This window comes from Aythya ferina (genome assembly GCF_964211825.1).
Source record: "Aythya ferina genome assembly, chromosome: 4".
Lineage (NCBI taxonomy): Eukaryota > Metazoa > Chordata > Aves > Anseriformes > Anatidae > Aythya > Aythya ferina.
The window spans coordinates 26,462,795-26,482,881 of record NC_140300.1 but is presented as its reverse complement, the minus strand read 5'-3'; the positions used below and the strand labels follow the sequence as shown (position 1 = coordinate 26,482,881).

The window sequence follows — 20,087 nt, the reverse complement described above, 5'->3', positions numbered from 1 at the left end:
AGTATTCATGCAGCACCGATAACACCATTACAAAAAAATTCCACTCTTGGTGTCCACATCTCAAGATGGGTCTGGAAACAATAGAACAAGTTTAGAAGTTAAAGCTGAACAGATTATCCATGACTAGCATTTGCAGTATGTGGCATGAACTGCTCAGGTTACGGAAGTCTGAGGTGACTTTAATCCTTGTGTGTAGATGTTTGTGTGTGAAGAAGAGGTTTGACATATGGCTAGGAATTGCCAAAGTTGGAATTAAAGAACTGAACTTCAGAATAAAGCAAAATTTCCTATTAATAGGAAGAATTAAATATTTCCTACAATTACAGGGCAAAAAGGACAGGATCCAGCATTTCTTGACCAATGAAGCAAGATATGCTTTGATCCAGCTCCTTATGTTCTAGTCTGGCAGTAGTTAAAATGAGGGGTTTGTTATATAGTTAAACAGGCTTTCAAAATCAAAGGGAGTACATATGTATTTATGAGACGTGGCGTGTGTAAAAATACATGTAACATTACAGAGGCAACATGTGTATATATACACACAAATTTATTTATTTACTATTATTTTTTCTTCCTCTGATATTTCCATCTGTGCATACTAGTTTCCAAGGGTCCATTTAAACATTCTGTGAATCACGCTCGGGACAGCAGGATGATCAAAGGATTTAGTGCTCTGTGGTCATACAGAAAATTCTTTGTGCAGCCTGACTAGGGTGTCTTGGTCTCAGGTTCAGGGCAATGGGTAGTCAGATTTGGGATCAGGGAGAATTTCCTGCCAAGTGAGACTGGCAGGGAAAAGGTATCTTTGGATATTTAGGAAATGTATCTTGCCCGTTGTCATAGCTGACAGGAGGGATGCCCTTTTTCTTTCTGTGTGCCTGTCTGAATTTTTGATTTTTAGATTTTTTTTAGTTTTAGATTTGAAAAATCCTGTATTAATTAAGGTTTTACATTTGTTATAGAGCACTTAGGAGATCTCTGATTGTTTGCAGTATAAAGAAATCAAATCTGATGACGTAGCACCCCTCTTCTATGAAATCAAAGTACGTTTTTCCTGTACCTTCCTCCTTTTCCATCTACAAATGAGCAGAGGTGCTTCACTTTAATGTGTCAGATCATGGGAGAAAGAGCAGCAGAACTTTGTAATTAAGGAACTAGGACATATATCTTGTGTCCATACTCTTTGTCATTCACTCTCCAGTACAAGCTGGAAAAAATGCCTGGTGAATTGATGTTGTTGAAATGCAATTCTCTCCTGCACCACACCCTGACCATTTGTACCTTTTCCCCAAAAAACAGTTATGAGTTTAGAACTGATTTATCAATGACAAGTACATCAGACATGACTTTCTTTGGAAGTTGCTTAGAGTTTTTGTCTTTCTGTAAATACAATACGAGAATATATTTCTAAAACAGTTAATATTGTCAGCCCAGTGAGAGTAGTTTTACTGGTTTTCTTAGAAAAATAAGTTTGAAAATGTTTAACTTTTAAATGACTTTCTCTTAATGAATTTTCAATTTGGTGTGCGGAGCAGTATATTGATCAAGTTGATGAAAGGATATTAATAATCCTTTGGTGTTCTATTATTGCATGAATTGAAGAAATATGTAATAAGTTATTTTATTTTTGTCAGACATCTTCAGTAGGAATTGACAGAGGTGCTGTATATTGATTTCTTGTAGTTGATAAACACACCTGCTCCAAGACCTTATGGTTTGCTCTACTATCATTTTTTTCTAAACATTTGTTTCTGTTTATGATTAATTTTTAATGTTGGAAGAATGTTATCCCCCTGCACCCTCCTTACCTTTTATACTTTTTTATATCTATCTTGTACCTGTTAACATGACAGATGGTGGTTGTATTAAGAATTAAAAAAATCATCTTGATAATTCTAACTTAATTCACATGGAATAAGGGAGTCAAATCTTATATGATTCTTCACGGAATGAACAAAACAAGATTTACTTTTTCTGAGTTTAATAAATGTTGTTTAACAAATGTTGTAAAAATTGTTGTTTTAATACATACATTGAAATATATTAACAGTGTAAAGAATTAATTAAATATGTAATTACTATTGTTACTATTTTGTTTAGTGAGAACTACGGTAATTGAGACAGATGTCTATGTTAACAGCATTGGCCCAGTTGACCCAATCAATATGGTAAGTTTTGAATATTGACAGAAAGTAGTATCTGAAAGATGTTGTAGATTAATATTATGAGATAATTATAAGCTTATTCAAATAAGCTTCTTTATGTCTTACTGTGTATTCTTGTGCTGTTAGATATAATTGTGCCTATTGCAGAAACTTGTTTAGACTATGTATTCCAAATTGTTTTAATTATTTCAATAAACTTATTTTTTAAAATGTGTTTTCTAAAAATACAGAAGACATTGCATCAAGTGTTTATTTTGGTACATGTTGAACAATTTCACTATGTTTGTTTATACTTGGTCTACCTCTGGCCCAGTATAAAATATTTCCTGGAGATATTCTTAAGACTAGGAAAAATAACAATTTACCCAGCATTTGTGAGTAAAACCGTTTTCAGTGTAATGAGTTATTTATTTTGATAATTCATGGAAAGAAAAAAAAAATAAACTCTATTGTCTTCCTTCTTCTATGTCTTATTTAGTCTTATGGGTCTTCCTCAAAGTGTGTGCACATAGCTGGTTTCTTCAGAAGTTAAAGCAATGCAACGCACCTTAGTTTCAGGAGAGATATGTTGAGGTCAGATCTCATCTATTGGTACAAATACTGAAATAACAGCACTTACGAGGAAGTTCAGTCTGTGGCCTTTTCTCAAATTACTTAGATTTTCTGTCATTTCTGTCTGAAATGGTGATGCTAGAGGATTTAGAGAGGCTTCTGTACAAGACTTTTCCTGGGCAGTGCCACCCAGCACTGGCAGTGGCTCCTGTCAGTAGCTCAGGATCTGAAGTACTAAGACTGAGACTGGCACTTGGGTGAGTTTGAGCTCATTGTCCTCCTGTCTTTTTCCTTTTCTACCTCCCTACAGGACTGCTCACAGTTTTGCATTTGCATACAGAAGGGCATTTTGTTTAGTTCTAGTATGCTGGGATATGCCAGAGCAGGCAATTTCTGAGCACTTGGTGAAAGCAGTTATTCCAGAAGACTGTTAAAGATTTAGTGATTTGCTTGTATGTCATCATGCTTGGGAACGGGGAATGTTGACTTTCATTGGTGTGAAGCTGGAAAGGGCAGTGGTACTTAGATACTAAGGATAAAGATGCCAAAAACAGATGATGCAGATCTATGGCAAATGACATACATTAAAGTGTAACAGTCTACCAAGTTTAGGGTTGTCATCACTTGGGCTGTGGCAGGGAATTCAATGTTTCAGGTGAGGGCTGTATGTAAATAACTGATTGAAAGAGCACAAGCAATGTGGTAGGGGATTTTTTTCACATTTTCATGCCCAATATAAGTGCTTTTTGTGGTTTCATCCCTTTTTCAAATGTAGTCTTTCTCCTCTGCTTCTCCTCTTCACATCTGAAGGAACTCACAGCGGGAGCAAAATATGGGGACAGGCACTTACTGCTAATGAGAACATAGCAAATTGTAAATGTTTCCTTTACTAGTAACCAAGGTTTCCTTTATTAGTAATGAGGTCTTTCAGCCAGTGACCAGTAGGTTGCATACATGAGGACCAAAAAGGGGAAATATTTACAGCTCCAGTTTGCCAGTTATAAAGAACCAACTCTTGCCATCCTCTTATCCCTACCATGTGTTACACCTGCAGTGATTATAGGATCAGCCATAGGACTATATCATGCCACTTGGTTAGAGGTCTACCCATATCTGCTACAGTTGGGCAATGCTGCTTTTGACATAGTGCTAACAAAATGCAGTCATACTGACTTTAATCTAAGGCAAGGATATCAAATTGAAAAAGCATATTACTTCATTATAAAGTAGGATCCTACTGGTTATAATGTATATCAACATTTATCCCCCTAACCTGATTTAAAAAAGAAATAACAATGAAGCTGCTCACCAGAGGCTAATAAGGTAAAAATGTCTTTAAAACACAGAACTTTGAAAACTATTCTATGTTTTAAAAAAATGAGCAAAGAACTACTTAGCAATTCAAATTATAATCTAAGGGCACTATGGTCTTCATAAAATAGCAATTGCTTTCTCTGTGCTTGGACTCCAGGAACCTGGATCATATGAACATCTAATATCACTAGAAAAATAAATGTTTGTGAAAATAAATAAAACCATATATATGCAAATAGTTTTTATTAAGGCTTCCAACTAAGATGTCTTTAATCTAGGAAACAACATTCTCAGCAAAAAATAATTATGGATTTGACCCTGTAAGCAATTGTTATGTGAGCTCTTTCATTAGGGAAGCACTTTTCCCTGGAGTTAATATTGTTTGTGCTAGTTAACCAATATTCCAAAAATTGCTTCCATTACAAGGGTTGTCCTTAGTCCTTCATTTTATCACTTTATGTGAGAACACATATCTGTGATTCCCCATCAAATTACTCATTTGCCAAATATGTTAATTCACTCCGGCAAATGATGTCCTTTAACTATTTAGTTAGGAAACAATATGGCATGATGTAGAAAGGTTTTTTTTTGAAACGATGTTGAAACAGCATATCAGGGGAGTATGTTCCTCTGAAAGCTTCAAAGGACACTCATTATGAGAGGAAACTGATTTATGTTTATAATTCAGTCTATTTTCCTCTTGCTATCTGATAGACTCTTTCACTTTCATAAAAGTGAGGCTTTAAGCATATGTATGACATTCATCAGAACTTGTTTTTGAAGGCTTGCATTTTGGCTTTCAGTATTTAATTTAACAAAGATCTACATACATTTCTAGATGGTATAGACACCCCATGCATAAATAATGTCTTCCTACAGCATGTGGTCTCTCTAGGCATCTGCAGCCTGAGTAAACATTTTTAACAAGTGTCCAGATCAATGACGTATTTAGGCTTCTAATACTAGATTTTTGAATCTGTCGTTTAGAGCTACCCTGGGCTATGCATCCTGCAATGGTCATATAAACCATACCTAAGTGCATTTTTACGGTCAAAGTCTCGGTCCCCAATACCTCTGCAGTGGTCTAGAGGTTTCTTAATGGAATTTAGACATATGATGAATATTTAGAGCCTGTTTTTGTTTATGTGGAAGCTTATTCTGCTGAGCGCTTAATATATACATTCTAGGCTCTTTCCTTCCAGAGTAGGGCTAATATATATATTTAAAAAAGGCCACTGGTGGTACAGTTTTTAAGTCTGTTATATGGTCCCTGTGTAGAAATACATGTTCATCCATGCTGTCTGTGGGCCTCACAATCTTTTTTTTTTTGCTGTGTTCATCCCCCAGTCCCTCTGTGTTCACCAACACATAAAGTTTTGTGCTACTGTTGCTCCAATGTCTCCAGGATATGCAGATGTTCTCTGCTACTGCCTGTGGCAGAACCATGCTAGTGCCTTGGCTTTTGTGGTCTGACAGCTCAGATTGGAATTCCTTTCATGTTGGAAGAAGATTGTGCAGAGCAGAACCATTGTCTGTAAGAGCTCTATGATAACCAAGTGAGAGTAAAGGCATGAGCACTTCTGGCCACGTTTGAGAATTTGAGTTTTCATAAGGTTATCATAGAATCATAGAATATCCTGAGTTGGAAGGGACCCTTAAGGATCATCAAGTCCAACTCTTGACACCGCACAGGTCTACCCAAAAGTTCAGACCGTGTGACTAAGTGCACAGTCCAATCTCTTCTTAAATTCAGACAGGCTCGGTGCAGTGACCACTTCCCTGGGGAGCCTGTTCCAGTGTGCAACCACCCTCTCTGTGAAGAACCCCCTCCTCATGTCAAGCCTAAATTTCCCCTGCCTCAGCTTAACCCCGTTCCCACGGGTCCTGTCACTGGTGTTAATGGAGAAAAGGTCTCCTGCCTCTCGACACCCCCTTACGAGGAAGTTGTAGACTGTGTAGGTTGTGCATGTTCATCATGCAAGCATTACAGGTTCTGTTTTATTTTGTTTTGGAGTCCATTGTATGCATTTTATGAAAGCAGCTTCCATTCTCTTTCATAGTGTAGGAATAATTGGAAATCAGAACAGAAATATCAACAAGTCTTTGAATATTACCTGTCGCTTATTGTATAGCATCCTCTTTGGACTGAACTAGAATAGCACACTTTCTTTCCCAACTTACTCTTTTATTTTGACTAAGAAAGGTAGATCCCAATCATTCTGATGCCTATCAGCACTAAAAGTGATCAGAGTTAACTGCTTCTTACTCAGAGGAGTGTTTGAGATAGATGGAGACAATGTTCATTTACAACAGCTGAGGAAATATTCACAGAATCACAGAATTGTCTAGGTTGGAAGAGACCTCAAGATCATCGAGTCCAACCTCTGACCTAATGCTAACAAGTCCCCCACTAAACCATATCGCTAAGTTCAATATCTAAACATCTTTTAAAGATCTCCAGGGATGGTGTCTCTACCACTTCCCTGGGCAGCCCATTCCAATGCCTAACAACCCTCACAGTAAAGCAGTTCTTCCTAAGATCCAACCTAAAACTCCCCTGGCGCAACTTTAGCCCATTCCCCCTTGTCCTGTCACCAGGCACGTGGGAGAATAGACCAACCCCCACCTCTCTACAGCCTCCTTTAATGTACTTATAAAAAGCGATAAGGTCACCCCTGAGCCTCCTTTTCTCCAGGCTGAACAAACCTTCTGTAATCTTAAACATTGTTGTTTCTTTGTTATAAAATACGTATTTTTTTATAAAATACGGTATAAAATACGTATTTTTTTTAAAAAATTAAAATAAGTATTAAAAGCAGCATGTCTATTAGTATTTCTTATTTTGCAAGCTGTAGGAACTTGAATAATAATTCATAAATACAATTTTATGAATGCTTTCTGTTTTTCATGGGGGAAAAAAATAGCTTAAATTGATTAGTCTGGTTCTGGCAGGCAGCGAGTTTGCCTATTACTATTGCAAGGTACTTGCAGCTTATCCTACCTGGTTTCGGGGGAATCAGCCAAGTACAAGCAATATTCTGCTCATACTGGCTCAGCACAACAGTCTGTATGTCACTCTCAATTTCTGTGATCATTTTGAAGGGAATGGCAAGGGCTGAGGGAAAAGACAGCCTTTGTATGACAGGGAAATGTTGCAGTAGCTTTCTGAAAACCAACCAAAGAAGAGCCATCTTTTCAGCCCCCACTTTAAACAGCATTTAGTACTTGTCACTTTTTCAACTGCAGTTTGCCAGTCGTCTCTTTACAGATATGAAGTCAGAATAGGTAGTTAAGGTCCCACACATTGCACTAGAAAATCTGTGCTCTTTGATATACAATGTGCCCTAATTTGTTAGGAATCATTTAGGAATGATGTAATCTGCGAACTTTTTGTTCTGTAGCTCATTCTTTAATCTTGTGTTAGTCTAGTTCATATTTCAGGAGATATTGTTTTTGTTTTTGTTTAGTTGCATTGTGTCACTTAAGACACAGTTGACATATTTTCAGTATAAATAATAATTAAGAAAAAAAAAAACATCTTACTTGACTTTAAATTTCTTGACTTCAGTAGAGAGTATGCCACTGGTTTAAAATCCATTTTATATCATTTTAGATTCATCATATTCACAGACAAAACAATAACTTTTTGACCCTTCCACACTTTCCTTTGCTGTGGATAATCACTGCTCTGTATGTGAAGTCTGAAGTCTGAAATCTAAAAATTTTCCGTAATGCAATGGATCACAGAACCAGGAGCAAGGCCTCAGACAACCTCACAAATTCTGATTTTCTTCTTCTTTTTTTTTTTTTTTTTTTCTTAATCTGTCACAGTTAATCTCTTGTTCGTGTTTCCATTGTTATGATGACAATTTTTTGTAACCTTTCCAATTGCAGTCTTGCTCCACTCATACCATTTAGAGATGTCCTACAGAGACAACATTCCACAGTTTCTACTGAGTTATTTCTTGCTCCTGCTTCCTTTAAGGAACTTCAAAGCCTATTCTCAGCTCTTTTTTTTTTTTTTTTTTTTTTTTCTTCATTTTTCCCAAGAGGCTAGCTTCTGCTTGAAAGAAACTTTTTATAAACAAATAAAAAAAGCTTCTAAGCTTCTTCCCTTTTGTTCTCATCATGATCCTGCTTAAACTTTTTTTTTTTTTTTTTTTTTTTTTGTAGAGGCTACAAAATGTTGCAAGCAATTAAGCCTTTGCTGTGCTAAAATCACTATCTGTAATCCATAATTCTGACTGGTATTGTGTTCTGTTTTCTGTTACTCTTGTTCCTATTGCCTTTACAGATTTATTTTATATTATTTTATTTTTTTATGTTAAATTTAAACTGTAAGTTCCTTGCAGAGGATGTGTATCCTATATAAGCACTTTTGAGCATCTGTGAAATCAGTTTTGACCTAAACCAAGAATAACAGTAATATAATTACCACATAGCATTTCACTGAAAAGATGAAGGTATCAGCTATCACTCAACCAGTGTTCCACTCCTGCTTTTACTCCAGACTGCACAGACTTCTTGGCTGCTCTGCTGTACAGTTTATTGTTACTTCTGATGCCTTAATATCTGCTCCAAACCCTTTCTGACTGCTGCTGTGGTTGTCTGTCTTGTATCTGTAGCTTAGACAAGCTACATAGAGTTCTTTGTCATGTACCTCTTATCTTTGCTTCAAATATATTATAAATATTTTGGAGAACATTGCATGTCTGTTCTTTGTTATTAATTCTTAATCTGTCTGTCTATATGGAAATTTGTGATGCTGCATTCAAATTGTGGGAGTGATTCTGCTGGCCTAGATTTGCCTAGGTTTTGGGTAGAAAGATGAGGGATGTGCTTTGACTGTTAAAACTGCTTGTAGTCATCTAGAAATTGCCCTTGGCTTTGGCTCCTACAATACAGGTTGTCATTGACTCCTTCACTATTGTGCTCCAGAGGAAAGCTGCTGTCCTTGTGAGTGCCAGGATCTATGCTGACACTATAAAATCTCAACATCTGTTAAAAGCTGAGCAGCTATAGGAACAGGATTTTTCTCCTCATAGAGCATGCTCTAGGAAGTCTACTTTGCCAAGCGAGGGAATGGTCTGCTTGCCCTTTCTACAGCCACACCTCCTAGCTTTTTACTAAGGAGGCAAACCCATTTTTGGAATAAGTGTTTGGAATAAGTGTTTGTACACTCTTAGTAGGTGTGAGAGAGCTGATAAAGTAGCTATTAAGAAATGCAGTGTTCTTTTACTAGTGAATGTAACTTCCCTGGCTGTTATCTTGGCTTTCATTATTTTTATTTTGTTGTAGTGTGCCAGCCCTTAAAAAGGACTTGGGATCAATAGTTAAATAAAGTCATTGGAAGTTCTTATCATTTATTCATGCTTTTATATCTTCAGTGTAGCACACAAGTATTAGGAGGTTCCTGACTGCCTCAGGAACCAGATAGGTAAACTGGTATGACTGCTATTATTTCACATAGGATCACATATATCACGTATCATACAAGAGTTGCAGGATAGAAACCAAAAGCAGGTAAGTCTCTGTCCTGGTTTTGCTGTCAATGTTGGGATTTTGGTTTTGCCATTAATGTTGGGATTTTGAATCTTATCAGGAAAATTGTGGAATCAAAAGAGCAAAGAGTAACTTTGCTCTTTTTTAAAAGAGCAAAGAGTGCAATTAATCTGGTGGTAAAGCAGTTGTAGTGTACTGAACAGTGAAGTGTTGTGTTTGAGACTTATTTATAAAATGAAATTGTAGAAAACCATGTATACTTGACTGATGCACAGCTTTGTTGCTAAATTTGTTCGTGGGACTAATTTTGACTACTTAAGTCTCTCTAGTTATAGAAAGGTAGATGTAGCTTCAGAATTTAGAAACTACTGTTAATGCAGTTGATAGATCACTACTGGCAGCCTTGAAGCTGAAGACTTACTCCTTATTAGCATTCACTCCTGGGTTTTATTTATATCTATGTATATATGTATGTATGTATGTCTGATTTTTGAGATCTGAGTTGTCTGCTTCTTTCTGTAGTTTAATGTTTTTGAATGGCAGTGGCTGAAATGTTCAGATTTCAACTGAAAAGCATAAAAAACCCTTTCTGTATTATTTTCAATATGCAAATGTATCCATATTGTTTACTTCCTCTTCTCATGCTTTCTTCAAAAGTCCCAAATCTAAGCTGATCATATGAAAGCAGAGATTTTGCTGAAGTATTTTAGTTATTTTTCTATCTAATCTTTTAACTAGTGGGCAAGATTTTTATTATAATCTACAAAACAAATAAATCTTGCCTTTTGTTCACATTTTGATTTGCATCTGTCACTTTACATGTTCAAAACAAGGACTGGAGAAGCACAGATGCCAAATTATGTTGTGAGGAGCAGTGGATATCTTCTGTATCATGGTTATATAGGTCTCTCTGTGCTCCCTCACCTTCTGTAGATATGATTTGCCATATTTGCACTTCCCCTGTGCATATGTTGTTATAGTAATACCCTCCAGTGTGATTAGCTGCATAATTATAACAATCGGACTGGTTAAAAGAGTCTGGGAGCAGATGGTTTACACTTTTGTTTAGTGTATTTCCTGCAACCTCCACCCTTTCCACCACTGTAATATCACTAATTTAATATTAGATGTACATATCAGAATCATTGTGATTTGTCAGATCTTTTCAATCTCATTGGAGGGCCCACAAGTGAACAAACTAAAATGGCTTACTAAAATGTGGAATTTTACTTTTGCTTCAGTCCCAGACATGGGGATCAAGTTCTGAAACCATGGTTGAGTCTGATGCAGCTCAAAAACCTTATTTAAACAGCTTTTAAAGTAACCCACCAGGGAGAGCAACCGTATGTTAAAACTTTTGTTAAGAGAAGTTATACTTAAAGGATAGCTAAGTATTTGAATAAAGTACTTAAAGACACTGCATTGGTGTCCAGAGATATTTTGGTGAGGGAAAAGGTAAAGACTATGAGAGCATACTGGCTTCTCAATGACAAGGTGAAGATAAATTGGCTAGTGCCTCATGGTTTTGTTGGCTCTTACCTCTTGAGAGAGCATGTGTTTGGTTGCCAGTTTGTCTATGACTCTTCATTGTCTAAACCTCTTAACCATCACACTTATCTGAGTCTTTGATATTAAATCGCATAACTTCATGTCAAAACATATAGATTGATAGAGCGTTTTCTCTAGCTTCCCTTTCTTCATTTCTTTTTCCCTGAAGAATTCCCTGCCTCATTCACATTAAATTTGACTTAAAGGAATTAGAAAACTGAATAGAATAAAGAAACTTGGTGAAAATATTATGGGTAACTAAACAAGATGAAATCATGTTACACTCAGCGACTTAACTGAGTTCAGGCACTACCTCTGAAATAGATTTCTGAATTCGCTTGTGGCACTGCAGAAAAATCCAGGTGTGCTTCATGTAAAATTTTGAATCTAGTAGAGAAGCTAGGGTAGGTTTATTGTGAGTGAAGAAGGAATGAAAAGTAGACACTTTTATTTATTTATTTATTTATTTACTTATTTATTTATTTTTACCCCTCTGAAATTCATCAGTAATGAACTGTATTGCAGGGCTGTAGTTGGATTACACAATATTTCAGCTCCATTTTTTTTTTTTTTTTTTTTTTTGGGGGGGGGAGGGGGGCTTCTCACTGCATTGTATTTAGTCCCAGAAAGCTAGGCTACTTTTTCCAGTTGCCAAAGAAAATGTGTTGTGGTTAACACAATCCAGCCAGACATTTAGCTACTCATTGCTTGACTTTTCTACAATTTTTACTATGGAATATCAAATCACTTGTGAGACTGCCAGACAAAATAATCAAGAAAAAATGTTTTCTTCTTTGTGTAATTTTTTTAATCCTTATTGATGCTATTGTTATGTTGGAATTGGCATGTTGTAGGTACACTAAGAAATAATCTTGTAGAATGGTATTTGCCCCCCCCCCCCCCAACTTTCCAATAAAAAACATTAGCAGGCTATTTTCTTGCTTGACTATAATTGAACTGTACTTGTTCTTTTTGAGAAACTAATTTTGAGAATACAATATATTCACATACAATAACTGTTCCTACTCTATTTGAAATAGTTGCTTTTACTTGTTTTTCTCTGAGACTACACACCTGCTTGTCAGTATTCACAGATTGTTGTGACTGCATGGCCCTTTAATAGTAATCTCTGATTTGTCACTGTATTCCCAGATTTTGGAGTTTGTTATGATCTTTTAGAGAGGAAAGAGATGGAAGAGGATTGCAGTTATCTGTAAATAATTAGGCAGGTGGGCTCTTTATGCCAGCTGCACAAAAGAGTTCAGTGATCTAATCAAATACCAAATCTGAGCTAACATGTGACATGGTTATTGAACCATGTGAGGCTAAATATGAATAAGCACACATTTTGCTATGGCTGTGACTAATGTAGGCATAGATTGATTTCATTTTATTCTGCATGGCTATTTTATCATTAGTTTCATTTGGAAGAGAAAATAGTAAACCAGTTTTTATGGTTACAGAATGGCATTGAATTGTGAGCTTTATAAGATTAATAGAGGTAGTGATAAGAGTGTTAAATTTCACTTTTTCTAAGAAAACAAGGAAAGCAAAATAGTTGCTCAGAAAGATTTGCTGCACTAAAATAAAATTGTATAAATCTGATGTGCCGTTGTGCTTTTTATTATGGTATATAAACAAAGATGGGGATTTCATTCATCTCATTCTGGAAACAAAGTACTTTTAGAGAAGATACCTAAGTGCTTTATTATAGTGATTTTTCTACCACATTTTCAACATATTTTAGGGACCCCTGTTTCCCCTTTTAATGAGAAAATATGAGTTTTGTTTAAACAACTCCTGTAATACACAGTTCTGATAAAAAAAAAAAAAAAAAAAAACTTGCACATTTAATACTGAAAAATAGTAGAATCCAAGCATCTGGGTCTACTGAGGCTGTTCCTTTGCTCTGTACATTCAAAATCATCTGTGAGATCCTCTAATTTAGGGTGGTTGGTATTCTATGGCAACCTGAGTTTCCTTGCCTTTGTGCACAGTGCCACTGTGAAGTGGTTGCTTAGGTTAGCACCTTCAAACTCAGTCAGCCTGCTCTTTTCATACATTTGGTTGTTTCTGTTGATTTCACTCACTGACTTTTTTTTTCTCCTATTTGTACTGTTAAGGCAACAAATAAATCTTTGTTCATGCTGTTCCATTTAAGTCCATTAAAGCACTTCTTTAGTGTACTGTCTTGTGTATTCATTTACAATAGACCAAAGCAAGTTTCCTTTCCATTTGTAACCACTGTAGGTGAACACAGAAAACAGAGTTTTAAGAATAAACAAGACCTGGGTTTTCACAGCTGTCTTGAAGGACTTTCATAGAAATAAAATAATCAAGTACTTGTTCTGACCTGCAGAATCTTCCCCTGGTGGCAAAGCCCCTCAAGGAATAAACAGAATTTGAGTGAAGTCATCCCTAAAATGCATTTTTCATTACTCCTTTTGTTCCCTCTGTCCCCCTGCTGTTTGCCTCCTACACTATTCATTTGTAATCTTTGAGTGAATGAGTTACCAAAGTCCAGGTGGACCAGAGAGCAGAGGCAAGCCTCCTTCTTGAATTCTATCCCAAACCTATTCTTCTCCCACATGAAGAGGTGGGAAAATTGAGAGAGGTTTAGGCAGTCCTAATACCTATCTTTGCACTTCTCAAGGATGGAGTGGAAAATTTCACAAGCTTTCTTGGGAGGTGGCTTTTATCATTTGGAGAACTGGGTGAGGAGTCCATTGACTATTTGCAACACACATTTTTATTGGCCAAGTAAACTCGTAGCGCATCGTTTGGCTTAAGCAGGCATTTGAACCATTGTCTCTCTCTCTCCCTTTTCCCCTCATAAATGACAGGTGACCAACAAACACAATGTGTCTAAGTCTCGTCTTCAGTACTTTTTCCCAGCAGACTGAGCTCTGAAAAGAGATGTTGAGTTGTTCATTGGAGGTGTCATGGGACAGCCATCTAGGAAAGATCTGCCACAAAATGGAGTGGCTATTGATGTTTAGATCAGAGCCATGGTCTGGAGCTGTGACAAACACAACAGAAGCTTTGATTCTTTATGTGATGTGGAGGAGCAAATGGTGGGATTCTTTGCAGATGCAATGAATTTTTTATTTCAATGCATATCTCCCTCATATCTCCCTCTTTACTGTGTCAAGAATTGCCTCATTAAAAGGCTAAGTTTATTATTGTTGTTATTATTATTATTATTATTATTATTATTCACCACTTTTATTTTATATCCATAAAAGTCTACTGAGGAGTTTGCTTTCTATCCAAAAAGTTTTCTTCAGGATCTAATAAGTAATGTCAAGTTCCTTTAGGGAAATTCCTTTCCTGACTATGATAATGTCACACATTTTGTGTGTATGTAGTAAATATATAAGGCAGATAGTAACAGGTAATTCTGCAATCTGAGTTGTTCACTTCCTGTATATCCAGGAATTTTTCAAAATCTGAAATTTGGCCACTGGATGATTTTTTATTATTATTTTGTTGTTGTTGTTGTTGAATGTTGAAGATGATTGTAGCTTTCTTGAAGGACCTTAAAGCATATATTGTGGAGTTTTTTGGGGAGAGGAAAAACGTAAGAATTTTTTTTTTGATTTGCTTTTTAAGCAATGGAGAATCTCTGTCTGTAGTATGTAGACTATATGTAGTATGTAGTCTAGCCCAGAATTGTAAAGGCTGATCTTAAATTTCTGTCTGTGGCCCCAGAATTTGTTGTGTTTTCTGAGGACCACCAAGTTACAACAAGCTTCTATCAGGTCTCCTACTCCTTAGCTCCTCCCTTATGTTTCAGGGGAGAGGAGGTAGAGGCAGAAGGCTGTATGTGCCTTTCATCAGTCTGTAATTTCCTAGCTTGGGGCAGCCGAGTGCAACACAAATGATACAAAAGAGAATAGAAGAGGTGGCCTTGGATTTATATATGAATTACAAATTCTTGACTTGCAGGCTTTGGTAAATGTATACATAGATATGGATATTTCTCTGTGTGTTTTTTTTTTTTTTTTTTTTTTTTTTTTTTTTTTTTTTTTTTTTTTTTAGGAATACACCATAGATATAATTTTTGCCCAGACTTGGTATGACAGTCGTCTAAAATTTAACAGCTCAATGAAAGTGCTTATGCTTAACAGCAATATGGTTGGAAAAATTTGGATTCCAGACACTTTCTTCCGGAACTCAAGGAAATCTGATGCTCACTGGATTACAACTCCAAATCGCTTACTTCGAATCTGGAGTGATGGAAGAGTATTATACACTCTAAGGTGGGTTCTTAATAAATAAGTAGAAAAACAAAAACAAACAAACAGAATTGTTATAGCTAAGAATATGAAAATAAAAAATATGGAGCATGTCTCTGGCAATTCTTTCTTGGACCACAGGAATTTGAAAATTTTCTAAGGAGAAAAAGAATAAACTATTTGATCATGAAAAACATAAAATAGTTAGTACTGAAATATATTGCGCAGATCATTGGGTAGATCCAATTGAAATGGATAGCAAATTTTAATTACATTTAGGTAAAGACAGGATTAAAAAAAAAAAATATATATATATATATTATGTAGCCAGTAACATATATCAATATATCAGTAACATATATAGTAACACATAATAGTGGTGGTCTGTCATTAAGCTAACACAGATCTAGTCATAAATCATTTAACAAATTTCTGTGCTAAGCAGTTCATTATTTAATTTCCACCAAATTATATTCTATCAGAAAAATATGAGTGCTTCAAAAAATAAAAATCATAAAAAGTTTAATTAATTCTAAGGACCAAGTTCTGCCTATACTACTTTACGTGTTTACCCTAAAAGGCTTTTAAACCTGTTCCTCCAAATTTGGCATAAGCAAACATGTTGGCAATTAATCTGCTTGGTAAATGGGGCATGCTTTAGATGATTTAAAGTTTTGCATCTAGGCTATCTGTACTGATCTTTTAGTCACTTATCAAAGAGTTCTTGAATAGCTTTAGTCTACAGAAAGAATTTTAGGGTCATCTCTCAGTTTTTATTTTCATTTCGCAAGAAAGTCTAAAAAATCTTGCTAGTTTTGGAGCTGTTAGTGAATGCAAAAGATGCCGTAAATCTGATTCTGCTCTCCATCAGTTATTACTATCATGATTACTATTTAAAGTAGAAAGTTTAAATTACTTTCTTTTTTTTCATTTATGATGTTTTCATATGCAGGCTGTTAGTGTTGTATGAGTATTTTGTAAAAGTATTCTGTAACAGAAGAAAGAAGAATTGTATTGTTTTAAAGAGATTCTGTTCCCTTAATTTTTTCTTAATATGCTTCATTTGAAGGTATATGAATACCTTGGGAGAGCACTTTGTAAACAGTTTATTCTTCTGGTGTTTATAAAAATCCCTATATAGTCTCTTTTGTTAACATGATATTTATTTATTTATTTTTAGCGAAAAATTCATACTTAGACTTTACCCTTCTGTCTGTTTAGTTTAACAGAGTTTAATATATCAATCAAACAAGCAAAACAAACCAAAAAATGTGAGCTCTCCCAAAGCAATAGTTTAGAGTTATTGTGCTGGAGTTTGAGCTATAAAGTGCAATAAGCTAGTAATAAAAGAGCAAAACTGTGTATTCACCTGGCACTGTAAAAAGCAAACATCTGTATAGTTGAGATTATGGTCTGAATTTAGCCTTAAGTGGAATAACAGTGAGAAATCCATAGGTTGCTGATTGAAGCAACAATAACTAAGTCTGACAGTACTCCAGATTCCCCTGCACCACCACTCTTTCCTAACTCAAGGTGTGCTGATTCTTTAATGCTCAGTTACTCTTACATTCTGGCCTACTGAGTTTACTCTGAGCTTAGACCTTACTCATTCCTTTGCACCCTTCAGTGATTCCAGATCTGGTTGCATTGCTTTTAAAGAAGTCTAGTTTTGTTGTCTTTTTCTGTAAGGGCTTGATTATCCAAAGACTTAAAATGGAAAGCAAAGGCAATAAATGCATATACCATAGTTGGTAAATTTGAAAAGCATCTCCAGAGGTCTCTTCCCTCCTCCCCCCTCCTCCGCCGCCCCCCCCCCCCCCCCCAGGTGTATAAAAAGAACTACACTTTCCCTTATAATCCCATATCTTTCTCTTGGTCAGGTCAGATTTTGGGAAACCTAATGACATTTTGGGTAGAATAACTACTTAATTCACAGATTTATGGTGTTTTATGGTAGTGCATGGAACAACCCTTTTCCTATCCCTTTTAGTCTGGTATGGAAGTATTGCATACAGTTCAGCACATGAGCATTTTGTTAATTTTCATGTTAATTTTCAAAGTCTTATTTTAGAAGAAATTCTGATTTTCTTCACTGGAGTACCATCAGACAAGGAGCTATTCTAAATGCAAAGAAGGCAGTTCAGAGTCAAACCCTTTAATCTAGCTTTCAAGTGAAAGTTAGTTGAACTGTTTTTCTCATTCGTTGCTTGGAAGATCTTTGGAAATCTGTAATAGTATTTTTCTAAAAGCAGCAAATGTTTCTGTTGTCCAAATAGTATGAGTTCAAAACTGCTTCTAAAATGTTTATTAGCTACCTGAATAATTTAAGTGCCTTAGACATTGGATGAGTAGAAATGTTATGAAATGCTCTTTCCAATCCATACTACTGTCTTTACCAGAGCTTCTTCCATAAGCATAGAGCAGGCCCTATGTTAAAGTTTTGGTGTAATAAACTCTCCTTGCCCTGCCTTCATCCCCACCCTTTTACCCCTTTTTCTTTAAGAGACATCTGGGAAATCCCTCAAATCACTTGACATTTTTGAAATTGACTTGATATGGCAATTGAAACAACACAGGTCCTCAGGCTGCACGTGATGATAGTTTTTGTTCTTCAAAGGTCATGGTGGATGCTTTTTGCAGATACACAGTTGGCTATCCATAAGGTCCATTAAGTGGCAAAACTGATTTCAGTGCATGCTTTTTACTATCTAGTCTGAAGTTTCTGGATGTCTGGATGCTTGAATATAATCTCCCTTGTCTTTTTATTTTTTCCTTTTTTTTTTTTTTTCTCTCTTTTTTTTTTTTTTTTTTTTAATTTCATTTTCTAATTAGACTGACAATTAATGCTGAATGTTATCTTCAGCTTCATAACTTTCCTATGGATGAACACTCCTGTCCACTGGAATTTTCAAGCTGTAGGTGGTACAATACTTTGTTTTCTTCTCTTTCTACATTCAGGCTTTAAATTTCCCTAAGTTCTGGCAACAAGAGAGCAAGTAATTACTTTTTAATGCCTTGCACTGAAGGAAAAATAACAGACTTGTTTATAATTTGCTTTGATTTATTGTATTATTTATTGCACTATTAAATGCAATAATGAATGAGTTGAATTACATGCATTTCATTTAGTTGCAGCTTTAAAAATAATCATATTGCTTAGGAATGTGATGCAGTGCCCATTCCAGTTAATAGGGATCTATTTTCCTGGAAGAACTTTATTTTTTAATGCCTGCCATACTTGCCAGCTTTGAATTGGTTCCATGTGGTATACTTAAGAGCAAAAAGACCTGCTCTCTTCAGCCTGTTCTTGTAAATGCTAAATCAGTATAACGACTCCTTATACTTTCAGTCGAACTTAGTTATATGAGCAACAAATACAACATACAGACTTATTTTTTTAATATAAACTATGTTAAACATATATATACTGTTCCTAAGGGAATTGTTCTATTACTGGCAAAAGAATCCTAAACAACCTGAACACAGCTAAGCAATTTATTCCTAAATGTGAAATCTAATAGGCAATGAAATCAAACTTCAGTGATTCTTCTTAAATGAATATTTTCATTTAGCACTTTCTTTTTTAATATTTCTAGCTAAATTAACTTTGGTAGCTCTGATGTTTAAATACAATTTGGATAATTTGGAACAACATGTGAAACACATGAAAATCAAGAAAGTTGCAGTTCCAGTTGGATTACTGAACAGTGACTCCAGTCACAAAAATCCATGCTAGGGAACTGAAATTTTAGCAAAGTATAAACTAGCAAGTGTATATACTTTTAAGCTCTTTGTAGTCTATTAAACTTAATGTATATTACATATTGATACATAGCGATGACTCTGAGACAGTTTTTCATGTCAGAGTTCCAAAATTTTGTGTAGATATTTCCTAACCAGTTGTATTTGTACCGTTTTTGGTTGATCATACTAGCTAGACTTAAAAGTTAGGCTAGATATTTTTTCATTGTTAGGTGTATCAGGTGGAGTACAGATTTTCTCACTTTCTGATGCACTTTATATATTGCCCTAGTTTAGTTTATAAACAACTTCAGAAATCACAAAACATGCTTTGATATATACCATGGCTGAACACTTGATTTGCTCTGTTTTGTTCTAGATGGATATCCCAGAAATGAAATAGAATACAAATGGAAGAAAACCTCTGTTGAAGTAGCAGATCCAAAATACTGGAGATTGTACCAGTTTGCATTTGTAGGGTTACGAAATACAACTGAAATTTCTCATACTCTGTCTGGTAAGGCAAAGTGTGAAGTTTTATTGCATGTAATGTCAATGTAGAACAAATATAATAGAAGAAGATATAACTAAAACCCATTTTAAATGTCATCCAAGAATGCATTATTTATTTATTTATTTATTTTTAATTTGTAGGTGATTATATTATTATGACAATCTTCTTTGATCTCAGCAGACGTATGGGATATTTCACTATCCAGACATACATTCCTTGTATTCTCACAGTTGTTCTTTCATGGGTGTCATTTTGGATCAATAAGGATGCAGTTCCTGCAAGGACATCTCTGGGTAAGGATGTGTTTTGTCACCTCCGAAGGTTCTGGTACTCCGCAGGAATACAAAACTGCAGAGGGCACTGAATTAACCACAGTTTATTCCCCTTCAGGTTATGACCGTTGCTTACCCTTTCTCTTGAACTGCAAGGTATGAGGATCCAGCTGTAGTAGCACAGCACAAGGAGGGAGTGTTGAGAATGGAAATCTGGAAACATTGACCCAGGCCTTGTGGA

The 20,087-nt window shown here is 35.5% G+C and overlaps 1 protein-coding gene across 6 annotated transcripts in view; it reads left to right on the top strand.

Moving 5' to 3' along the window:
- The window catches only part of GABRG1 (gamma-aminobutyric acid type A receptor subunit gamma1), a 59,596-nt gene that overhangs the window by 27,174 nt on the left and 12,335 nt on the right, over positions 1–20,087 (top strand). The window contains exons 3-8 of one of the 6 annotated variants that reach the window (XM_084518609.1): positions 2,101–2,168; positions 15,123–15,343; positions 18,152–18,234; positions 19,440–19,577; positions 19,715–19,867; positions 19,965–20,002. In XM_084518609.1, the coding sequence (XP_084374735.1) occupies positions 2,101–2,168; positions 15,123–15,343; positions 18,152–18,234; positions 19,440–19,577; positions 19,715–19,867; positions 19,965–20,002 (701 nt within the window). Of the gene's footprint in view, positions 1–2,100; positions 2,169–5,544; positions 5,566–9,172; positions 9,555–15,122; positions 15,344–18,151; positions 18,235–19,439; positions 19,578–19,714; positions 19,868–19,964; positions 20,003–20,087 lie in introns of those variants that run through there. The other 5 variants (XM_084518604.1, XM_084518605.1, XM_084518608.1 and 2 more) reach the window with 5 other exon arrangements.